General features: G+C 41.7%; 1 protein-coding gene across 1 annotated transcript; it reads left to right on the top strand.

The window, feature by feature from the left end:
- Positions 1–776: 776 nt before the first annotated feature.
- Positions 777–6,563, top strand: ccne2 (cyclin E2). The gene is made up of 12 exons (XM_048260510.1): positions 777–792; positions 1,772–1,819; positions 1,960–2,038; positions 2,155–2,208; positions 2,739–2,884; positions 3,186–3,321; positions 3,758–3,904; positions 4,150–4,245; positions 4,379–4,513; positions 4,626–4,737; positions 4,970–5,127; positions 5,501–6,563. The coding sequence occupies exons 2-12, from the start codon at positions 1,806–1,808 to the stop codon at positions 5,606–5,608; spliced, it is 1,185 nt and encodes a 394-aa protein (XP_048116467.1). The 5' UTR covers positions 777–792; positions 1,772–1,805; the 3' UTR covers positions 5,609–6,563.
- The last annotated feature ends 2,271 nt before the right edge of the window (positions 6,564–8,834 follow it).

The raw sequence follows: 8,834 nt of genomic DNA, 5'->3' as shown, positions 1-8,834 counted from the left end.
TTGTCTACCTCTAGGGTAGTATATTACCAGAATTCACTGAGATCTATTTCCCTCGGATGTTACCGCCCTCTGGCTCAAGGACTAGGATGAGGACAAGGCTGCAAAGTATCTATTTTACGTCACACGCCTTTTTAGGATGGACAAAAATAAAAGGCTACTTCTCTTTAGTTGATGTTAATCGGTGAAACTGACAGGCTACCATTCAGAGGCTAAAGTGACAGATTCGATGGAAGGCCCTGTGAAAAACTTCCACAGTTCACTCTCTGGTTTGTTTACATTTTTGGTAGAAACACGTTGTCGCAATTTTCGCCATCCTTATTGGCTAGCTAACTCTCAGGCTCCTCCCATATCAGGAAATGTCATCTGGAGTTTTACTATTCACCAATAAAATGGTGTAGAACGCATCCAAAACAGAAAAACAACATAAGTGGTGAATGGTAAATGCTATATTGAGTCCTTCCCCCTACATTCCGCCCAACCGGAAAATAGGGAAAGTGCTCTTTTTTCAAAAAAAGAATCAACAAAATCGCTATACCATACCTAACATAATCTGGTGAGCAGTTCGATGTGCCAGATCTTTCTCTAGTCTTGAAACAATACAGTATTCGTCAAACCTTTGAAAGCGTTTCTCACAAAAGCCCCAACATCCCTTCATTTAGTTTTTGAATGCTTAATTTTAATATTTGGGGCGCTAAAAGTGACCGCGGACACACATGCGCATTGGCCATTGGTGGGCGAATATAAGGATTGGCGCCGGCGCCAGCTGATGCATTCATTCATTCTGCTTCAAAGGTAAAGAAAAGGCAGACGCGGTTTTTCTGCATATTTTGTGTTTTTATCCTATTACTTTCTTTTTGTTCTGTGTACTGTTTGCAGGGTGTTGCCTATGTGCAAATGTGTTTGTTTTTAAATGCAGTTACCTTATTTGATAGGCAGAAATGGAGTTTAGGTCAAGAAAATATCAGTGGCTTCGAGTTTACATGGCACTAGCTTTACATACGACACAACTCGTAATTTGCCTTTTATCAGGAACATTTGCCAAGGATAGTAGTGTATGGTTGTAGTTTTTATCCATTAGCATTTAGAGGTCGTTTTCCGTATACAATAGAATTGCCAAAACTTTGAGATAGGGAATGTACAAGGACGTGGCATAAGTGAATGTACCAACTCAACTTTTTCTGATATCTGTTAGCGAGCTAGTAAGTTAAGCTACTTGATTAGCTGTGGTAGTCACCAAAGTTATGTATCTTCATACGGTCTTCTAGTGTAAGATTGTTGTTTGTAATAGTGTCTCTATTGCGGAGTGTGGTTTTTAAACTATATAGCAACCTAAAAAAACGTTGATTGGTGAGAGGAGTAGGATGGCTAACACAAGGGTACTAGCCTACTTGTGATCAGTTTGTCCTCCCGCTTAATACAAATTGGCGCGTAGGACTGTATATCGAGTTCGAGCTAATGTAAGTTAACATTGATGGTTACTGTAAGATAAATATATAATTTATAGGTAGTTGACGTTACATATGTACGCCATTTGTCTAAGAAACATCGGATGATGCACCTTTTATGGACAGGTTTTGTGTTGAAGTTCGATGAGTGGCTTTGTTGCCTTTCTGGTTTAGGTCTTAGGTTGTGGAAGTTTGCTATCATACTTAGCTAAGTTATCTAAATTAGCCTAACTCCAAATCACCAGTTTATCTTAAACTAGCTTTTTGCTGTGACAATGTTTTCATACTATGTTCGTTGTGAATAATGGAACCTGTCCTCGTTTTAGGTACTTTTATCATCCAGACTTCACCATCAAGAAAATGTCAAGACGCAGGTAAGTTAACGTTGACTTGAGTCAGCTAGATTAACTGTAACGTTAACTTAACTAGTTTCCAGTAGCTACTTCTTTGGAAAAGAACCCTGGTTTGTTCTGTGCTGTATATCACCAACTAACATTTTTATTACATTTTGTAGTGGCCGCATCACTCTGCAAGCAAGAAATGAAAATGCACCAGAGACGAATGCCACTTTGAGCAGGAAAAGAAAATCTGATGTATGTAACTGATTGTGTTGTGTTACAATATTGTAAACAATAACGTTAATGGTTTTTATTAATCACTCATTCTCGGTGTGACCCATTAACGTTAAATAATAATTTTCATTTCACAGGAGTGCAATAAAAAGATGCCAAGTGCTGCTAAGAAGCAAAGTTATGAGATTCAGGTAAGTGGTTCTTGGGTCGCCATGTTTTGTTGGTTTCTAACTATTTTAATTATTATATTTATTAACCATGTTTCTCTGGCTGGCCCATCGTGGGGGTTGTGCGCTAATTCGCTTGTTGGCTAAACTGTGTCAGTGGGCTAATCGATGGGTTTTGGCGCAGCCGCCACTGACCAGCCTCAAGTCTGGTCCCTCCCTTTTCCCCAGCCCGCGTAATCGCAATAGCCATTCTTTGTCCCCGTCAAAGTTATGCATTTTGAAACGATTGGATTCTTTAAAATGGCTATAAGAGAATACATTTTGAGATTGTGTATTTTTATTCGTCATATTGTTTCGATGATTCATGTTTGTTTTGACAAATGCGTTGCGCAATGTGCGAGCCAAATTCTTAAGGAGTACAGTAGACAGCTACCATATTAATTTAAACAAAACATGTATATATTTTATTTCTAGCAACATGACAGCCTTTTTAATTGTAGGTAGTTGTATTTTGCAGCTTTATATTGAAATGTGATTTTGGCTCTTGTCCTTAGAACCGGTGGCCAGAGGGAGAAGTTAGTCCCTGTGTCCTCATCGAAACGCCCCACAAGGAGCTAGAGGAGACGGCCAATACCTCCTGCTTTAAGCGCTACAGATTCAAGAATCTTTTCATTAAGCCGTCCCCACTTCCAAGCCTCAGGTTGGTTCCTTGTAATTGCAGCTATGGGCTGGGGGTTTCTGAGAGTCAACTCAGAACTCCATTTTGCTCCACAGAAGGTGCTAATGGCCCATCTCTCCTGTTGTTGCCCGGTCTATTGTGTTCCATGACTTAAAAATTCAAATCTGCGTGGCACACCTCAATTGAATGGGTCATTTATTGTCCTTATTTGATGGTTCTCATTTGGTGATCCTGTTTTCACATTTGCATATGTAGCCTACCCTACAAACAAATAGTGCTAGCCAAACACTGTTCTGACTTAGGTTAATTGTGTAATTAACAGCTGGGCAAGCTCAGACGACGTGTGGATTAAAATGCTGAATAAGGAACTGAAGTACACCCATGACAAGAGCCTCATGGAACGGCACCCCAATCTGCAGCCCAAGATGAGGGCCATTCTCCTCGACTGGCTGATGGAGGTAAGGAGATTAACAGTGGAGATGGTCTTGCATGATTTGCAGCCCAGTATACAACATTATAACATAAGAGCTTTCATCATAGTTATACCTATGTAATGTGATGGTATATGAGTAATATAGACATACAATAGAGATTTTGGCAAGGCCTAGAGTATGGATTCAGTTCCCAGAGAGTCTATATTCTACTGAAATCTGCAGTCCCAATACTGTGAGTCACGAGGCAGATTACTGAAACCCATGAGGCGCTGTCTTCACAGGGTGTTCATTTGCATGGCACCTTGTGGTCGAAACAGAGCTCAAAAACGGTTCTCAAAACCGGGCACACAAAACAGCCCCCCTGCTCAGTACCTTCCCATGTTTCTCATTCTGTGACATGCGAGGTTTCGTGCTCTTGTGCTAACTAACTCTCTTTCTCTCTCTTTCTCTCTTTGTGCAGGTGAGCGAGGCTTACTCGCTCCATCGGGAGACCTTCTACTTGGCCCAGGACTTTTTTGACCGCTTCATGCTCACCCAGAGCGAGGTGGCCAAAAACCAGCTGCAGCTCATCGGAATCACAGCCCTCTTCATCGCCTCCAAACTTGAGGTAAGGACAGTCCCGTGTATTCACTTTGTGTAATTAATAACAATGTAATACACTTGGTGCTGAATGATCTCCTGTATTTTGTGTCTTGGCTAGAACCTCTAGGTGTTACATGATTACTGTCTATTTAAGTTTATTTGACTGACAGAATATTTGTCCATGTATCACCTTGTTGCTGGCTGTGTCAAGAGACAATTTTGATTGTTATTTGCCATTGTGATCAACACTGCGTCCTTGTGACTGTGCAGGAGATCTACCCTCCGAAGCTCCATGAGTTTGCCTATGTCACAGACGGTGCCTGTGAGGAGGAGGACATTCTGGGAATGGAGCTCATTGTGCTCAAGGTACACACACAATTGAATTAAAACAAAATGGGATCTGCTCGTGGTCTGTACCTAGCGTCTGAGCTAGCCTCTTATTCTGACCATCGCACCGAGATGAGCTTTATGTTCATTTGATTTCTTCATCGTTCCACAGGCCCTGAAGTGGGAGCTCTGTCCTGAGACAGTCGTCTCCTGGCTGAAGCTCTACGCACAGGTGGACTCCCTGAAGGATGGCCCCAATTTCCTTATCCCGCAGTTTTCCCAAGAAGTATTCATCCAAATCACACAGGCATGTTCTCCATTGTCTCTGCTGCTCACAGTGCAGCTTTGCTCCATGTGTAAGTGTCGTGATGTAATTGTTATTGTGCTAATGGCTCTGTTTTTTGTTTGTCTTTTTGCAGCTGTTGGATTTGTGCATGTTGGACATCAATTCACTGGAATTCCACTACGGAGTTTTAGCCGCTGCTGCCTTTTGTCACTTTACGTCTTTTGAAGTTGTTCATAAAGTATCGGGTAAGGAGTTTGTTGACATACATTTCAGCCTGTTAGCATTTTCTCCAAATTGTTTGTTTCTCTTTGTCTTTGTCAACAAAACAAAAACTGTAAAGGCAATTGAGTTTACTATGTGGTTTTAACAAAGTTACATATGTAGTGTAAATGTTTTTAATCCTTCCCTAAGTTAATCTGGTTGTGACTACTGGTGCTGTATATGTGCTCATGAGTTTTGTTGGTATGTTTGGCACAGGTATAACGTGGGAGAATGTGGCAGCCTGTGTAAGCTGGATGGCCCCCTTTATGACGGTGGTCAGCGAACAGGAGAAGGCTGAACTCAAGGACTTCCGGAAGGTTGCTACTGAAGACCGTCACAACATCCAGACACACACAGACTACCTGGGCATGCTGGTGAGTCTCAAGCTGGAATCACGTTTACATATCTGCCGTATATATGTCGCATCCACAGTCACACTAAGGAGTAGAAGATAATATATCAAGACTTACATAGGCCCAGAAGTTAGAGTTTACTTGAAAATAACCAATCAAATAGTCTTTAATACGTTATATCTTTCACCAAACGCCTGTTATTTGCAGGAAGCTCAAACTTCATAAGGGTTTAACATTTACACAGCACTTAAAAAGTATAAGACTTACATAGCATGAGCAACATAAAGCAAGAGCTTGCAACCAGAGAATCTCTTAGCTCTTCCATCAAACCTAGGTATGTGTGGAGATCTTTATCGGTTCTGATTCTAATGCCATCGTTGTGGTCTTTCCGCAGAACGACGTTCACGTGAGGCAGCAAGAGAACACAGACCGCTTATCTCCTGTTGCTGTGGGAGGTGTCCTGACTCCACCCAAGAGTACGGAAAAGCCTCTTGGCCAGTAAGAACCTTGTGGACAAGCCACTCGACCAGGCGAAGAAGCCCTATTTGTGTGAACATGTCTCTAGTTTAACCCCAACTGCGATGTCCCCTTCCTGTCTTGTGCAAGGGTGTCAGGTTAAAATGAGCCACCTCCGTGTCAGATTCTGGGATTTTATATCGTACTGCGCGCCCAGCCGATTCAGCCCCCAACTTGTCTAGATGGGGGGTTTTCAGCAAGCATTGTTGTGTTTAAGTCTGTCTTCTCAAGGTTACTGTATGGCAGTATTTACTTGCCACCACTAGCAGCAACACTAGCTATTGCTCCTTGGCCAGAGCTGAAAATGCAGAAACAGCCCAAGAGACAAGCTGGGGACAAAATGGCCGTGCATCAGGTGAAAACAGTCTATAGGCTAAACGCTGCTGATGCGCAGTTGAGAGGATTCAACTGTCGAGCTCCGAACACGTTTTATTTTTATTTTTTTTATATCATGTATGTGTGTGTATTGGAACTGATTAAGTTTCTTGTGATCTTAGGAAAAGCCCACTCATGTCATTGGTGCTATATGCCATCGTGGCCTAACTGGGGTGTGTCTGTGTGGGTGGGTGTATGTGAGAAAAAGATGTGGTAAATTGAGATGTTGTGCCCGTGGGGTGCAGTGTGTGTTTATTGTGTCCCATGTGTTTGAGTGAAAGAGTCATTGTCACGTGTGTGTTGTGTGGTTTGCGTTCCAGTGCCAGAAGTAACATTCCTGGAAGACTTGACATGTTTTTACAGCTATTATTATTATTTGGAAAGAAAAACAAATGTGTGTGTGTGTGTGTGTGTGTGTGTGTGTGTGTGTGTGTGTATGAGAGTTGAAGTTTGGATTAGAAAGTTAGCCAACTTAACTTCCGAGTGATTGCATTGTATTTATTTTTATACATATATAATGCACCAGTATTTTCAAAGTTTGTCTATATGTACATTGTCAGCTGTTTTAAAAAAAAAAAAAAAAAAAGAATTTTACTCATTGCTGCCAAAGGCAAATATTTAATTCTAATGGTTTATTTATGAATTTACTACCTTTGATTGAAGATGGTCCGGGGCTGGGAGACATGTAGAATTGTATCTGGAGCCTTTTTTACTTTGAATGACTTCTGCCCCAGTTCTGGATGGCTGAAGGCTTATTTGTGACTTTACAGAGGATGAGGACTGTAGAAGCAGGGTGTTACCTCCTAAAGACAAGTGAAATGGGACTGTATACTACAATGCTCAGCAGATGTTCTTATCTCTGTATAACATATGACCTGTAAATACATTAGATTGTGAATGTGTATAAATCTTTACAAGAAAAGAATGTAAAAAAAATAAATCATTTAATGTTGAATAAGAAAAACCTGCCTGTGCTTTCACTGTGGTCTTATTTACTGTTTATGAAAAGAAGAAGAAAAGAAATTCACAATCTAGCAAGGACCCAAAAGTTTGACTAGAATTGTACACATGGTGTTGTTGTGGACTTTGCTATTTGGTGGTAAAATGGAATTCTATGGGAGGGTGGGGAGAACAAACATTTACTGTCACATTCCAATGATTGACACTGGCAAACTGAGGAGCTCTGCTTACTGAGGTTCATTAGGCCCCTCAAGTCACATCTTCCATTCATTATTTGCTCATGTTGAACTAGTGTTAAAATGGACAGCTGTGGAGCATACGTTTCTTGCTGTTTAGTCATTTAGAGAATTGTTACAGTCAACGACTTGTTTTAGGGGTGAATCCCAATGATGAGGATTTATTCATAGCACAGAAACACTTGCAGCAGAATATGGGGCAATTCCATGCAAAACTGTCACGTCCATAACCTCAACACAATGCCATGGTATGGTATGATGTGAATGATTACTTGAAATTTGAGCATTCACTCTTCTTGGTTGTAGAACTTACATGAAAAACTTTTCACATAATCATTTGCATCTTACAAATATCATGGCATTTAGTCCATTTGCCCTTTGTCTCTTAAACCAGGAGAAAGAAACATCCAGAAGGCAAGGACCAGCTTGACGCAATCAGTTTACTCACATCATCAGTCCTGCCACTGTAGTCGAGTCTAGTCATGCACTAAATGTTTCAAACAAGTGGAACTATCTACAGAAAATATTTCTCCACAGACTAAGTAAGCAGCCGTGGCCTGGTTAGCGCTTCGGACTTGTAACCGAAGGGTTACCGGTTCGAACCCCGACCAGTAGGCACGGCTGAAGTGCCCTTGAGCAAGGCACCTAACCCCTCACTGCTCCCCGAGCGCCGCTGTTGTTGCAGGCAGCTCACTGCACTGGGATTAGTGTGTGCTTCACCTCACTGTGTTTCACTAATTCGCGGATTGGGTTAAATGCAGAGACCATATTTCCCTTATGGGATCAAAAGAGTATATATACTTATACTTAAAGATAGCCAAGGCTCTCTCACTCACAACACCATCACTTAAGTCCATGTGGTTACACGTTCCCTTTGGTGAAACCAGTTGAACTCGTTTTCTGCCTCAGAGGCTGTTTGAGGGCATACAGTATTCCTCCGCACTCCCCATCTATGTAGGCCAATTCCAAACAGGGCGTTGGGAGGAAACGGCTCTGTATTCCCCTGCATGCGAAATTCCGCCTGCTGGAAAAGAACAGAGGGGAATGGCACCAGGATGACAAAAGCAGGGTAATAAAACCAGGGGACCATTCCAGACACCAAGAGCTGAAAGAAGAGGTGTTGTCTTCACACCTGAGTCCTCTGCGCTCGACTCCTGAGGAGTGAAGAATTGTGGAAGAGAAGAAACAGCAAAGCTGGTTTTCTTTTACAATCCAGTGTGAAGGGGTCGGTGTTGGCACTGTAAAAACGCAAACTCAATGGGGAACTGTTTGACGTTTGCCTTGGGTACATGTGGGAAATAGCATTTACATGTTCTTGAGGGGCTGACTTAGCTGTTAGAATTGAACTTAACGTTGGTGTGTGAAAGGGACACAATATATCTGTGTTATTTCAATTTGACACAAGTTGAAAAAAAAACTGAGAGGAGATATACTTTAGTGAGAACCTGAAGATGTGGACAAATGGTACTAGTGATATCTGTCGGAATCAATTTTAAATTTGATGTGTTTGTGCAAGAAGTTGGACTTTACTGACTGGCTAATGTCATACCTGATATGGCATGGATGGGACGGTCTTGAGTGTTCCTTGTGTCTTGGGACTTTGGACATAATTCATGCTGAGGCATTTTTCCTTCCACGCAG

The sequence above is a fragment of the Alosa alosa genome, chromosome 13 (assembly GCF_017589495.1).
Source record: "Alosa alosa isolate M-15738 ecotype Scorff River chromosome 13, AALO_Geno_1.1, whole genome shotgun sequence".
In the NCBI taxonomy this organism is placed as follows: Eukaryota; Metazoa; Chordata; class Actinopteri; order Clupeiformes; family Clupeidae; genus Alosa; species Alosa alosa.
Note: the sequence above shows the minus strand (reverse complement) of the source record. Positions and strands in the feature narration are given on the sequence as shown.